General features: G+C 38.7%; 1 protein-coding gene across 1 annotated transcript; it reads left to right on the top strand.

Moving 5' to 3' along the window:
- Positions 1 to 1077: 1077 nt before the first annotated feature.
- LOC107616476 (uncharacterized) lies at positions 1078 to 1566 on the top strand. Its single transcript, XM_016318429.1, has one exon. The coding sequence runs from the start codon at positions 1078 to 1080 to the stop codon at positions 1564 to 1566; it is 489 nt and encodes a 162-aa protein (XP_016173915.1).
- Positions 1567 to 2727: the final 1161 nt, after the last annotated feature.

Genomic DNA, 2727 nt, shown 5'->3' with positions numbered 1-2727 from the left:
TTTAAGGCCTATCTACTTGGTTCTAGGGTGGTAGTATATTCGGATCATGCGGCTTTGAAATATCTTTTGGCAAAAAAGGAGTCTAAACCTAAATTGATTCAATGGATATTGCTCTTGCAAGAGTTTGATCTAGAAATCAAGGATAGGAGTGGATCACAAAATTTAGTGGCGGACCACTTGAGCCTCTTTGAACACTTGAAGTTTGATTCCACCCCTATCAATGATGCTTTTCCTCTAGACACGTTGCAAGCAATATCCCAAGTTGCTCCGTGGTTTGCATCAATTGCCAATTACTTGGTTAGCCATACCTTCACTCAACATTTTTCTAAGCACCAAAGGGACAAGCTGAAAAGTGAGACCAAATATTATATATGAAATGACCCATACTTGTGGAGATGTGGTGCCGATCAAGTAATTAGGAGGTCTGTGCCTCAATCAGAATTCCAGTCTATATTAGAGGCGTGTCACTCTTCTGAAAGTGGTGGGCACTTTGGTTCTCAAAGGACATCAAGGGAAGTGTTAGACTGTGGATTTTGGTGGCCAAGCCTATCCAAGGTTGCAACCATCTTTTGCAATTCTTGCCATCAATGCCAAAGGTTTGGTAATACGTCCAGGAAGGATGAAATGCCTCAACAACTTATGTTATTTTGTGAGATTTTTTATGTTTGGGGCATTGATTTCATGGGCCCATTTCTAAATTCTAATGGTTTTCTCTATATCTTGTTAGCGGTTGATTATGTTTCTAAGTGGGTGGAAGCAATTCCAACCCATACTGATGATGCTAACACGGTTGTCTCTTTTGTAAGAAATCATTTTATTTTCCATTTTGGATCGCCACGAGCAATCGTGAGCAATCAAGGTTCACATTTTTCAACAAAAGAATGGCAACATTAATGAAGAAGTATGGCATTATCCATAAGGTGGCTTCATCCCCAAACCAATGGCCAAGCCGAGGTTTCTAATCGGAAAATCAAGAGGATTTTGGAGAAGATAGTGAAACCTCATCGGAAGGAGTGGATCTCTAGGCTGGGAGACGCTCTGTGAGTCTATCAGATGACCTATAAAACACCAATTAGCATGAGTCTGTTCCGGTTGGTTTATGGGAAAGCATATCACCTTCCAGTAGAAGTTGAGCACAAGGCGTATTGGACCATAAAAGAGTATAATTTAGGTTTGGGAAAGGCCGGGGTTGAAAGGAGGTTGCAATTGGAGGAATTAGAGTGCCTAAGGTTAGAGGCATATGAGAACTCTAGGATCTACAAGGAAAGAGTCAAAGCGGTACATGACCGTCACCTCAAGAGGAAAGAGTTTCGGGTTGGTGATCAAGTGTTACTCTACAACTCAAGATTGAGATTGATGCTCTGGAAATTAAGGTCAAGATGGGATGGCCGCTATGTGGTAGAGAAGGTTGAACCTTATGGTGTTGTTCACTTAAGCCATCCCGCAAGCCCTAGTTTCTTCAAGGTGAACGGCCACTGGCTTAAGCTTTATCATGGTGTGAAGGCCAAGAGCAATAAGAAATTGGAGATCTTTCTCTTAAAAGATCCTCCCAAGGAAGAGAATTGAGCTTTATGACCGACCAACTTAAGGACGTTAAAGAAAAATGTTAGGTGGGAGACACCCCACCATGGTAAGATCTTCTAGTTTATCTTTGTTTTCATGTGAATATTTGCTTGAGATATTGAAATTTGGCTTGTTTTGAATCTTTAAATCTTCTAGTTTTCTTTTGTCTATGTGGATAATTGCTTTAGGGAGTGTGTTTTCTTTGTTGTAGGCCTTAGAGTATAAAAATTGGTGGTATCTTGTGTGGGATGACCTCTTGGAGGGTGAAACAAAAATTTTGTTCCCTCCTGGTCCCGCGTACGTGCCCCTATGCCCGCGTACGCATCACTGGGATTTTGGACCATTACACGCGGTTGCTGTCAACGTATGCATCACCCTTAAATAGAGAGCACCCTCCGCGTACAAACCCTTCGCGAACCAACAGCTCGCGTACACACACCTTTCACATACGCAAGTTCCAGCGGCATTAAGGCGCCGTTTGGTTGATGTATATGATGAGATATAGACACAAAGACACAGACATTAAAGATATGGACATAAATATTTGTATCTATGTATTATGTTTGGCAAAAATAAGAAACAAGACGCACATATTTAAAAAAGACTGAATTACCCTTCATTCAACCACAAGTTTTATCACCATCATTGTATACCCATTATTCCAAACACTACATATCATCACCATTAAATTTTTATTTCTTCTAATATTTTTTATTTCTTCTAATATCATCTTAAATTATCATTCAAATATTAAATATATAATTTTTTTTTTAAAAATAGAAAACTAAAGCTCAGAATTTACCAAAGATTAATCAAAATTTAATTAAATAAAAAAATTAAATGTACAATTTTTTTTCTTAAAGAAAATAGAAGGATAAATTTGGTTGTAGAATCTAAAAGAAGAAGAGAAAAAAGAAAGGTTTGGGGAGATAAGAGGACAAATTTTAAAAATTTAATAAGGGTAAAAGAGTAAAAAATCAGTGTCTCACAAGTTGTGTCTCAGTGTCTCACCAAATTGGAGGTACACAAATTTAGTGTTTTAGTGTCCATCCGTGTCCTCTCGTGTCCTTCGAAGATCTGTGTCTCACCAAACCAAACAGCAGACATATGTCACCGTGTCCATGTCTTATTAAGACATGGATATCAACCAAACACTACCTAAGC

Source organism: Arachis ipaensis, chromosome B9, assembly GCF_059453495.1.
Source record: "Arachis ipaensis isolate K30076 ecotype BB chromosome B9, ASM5945349v1, whole genome shotgun sequence".
NCBI classification, from domain to species: domain Eukaryota; kingdom Viridiplantae; phylum Streptophyta; class Magnoliopsida; order Fabales; family Fabaceae; genus Arachis; species Arachis ipaensis.
This window is presented reverse-complemented; position numbering and strand designations above follow the sequence as displayed.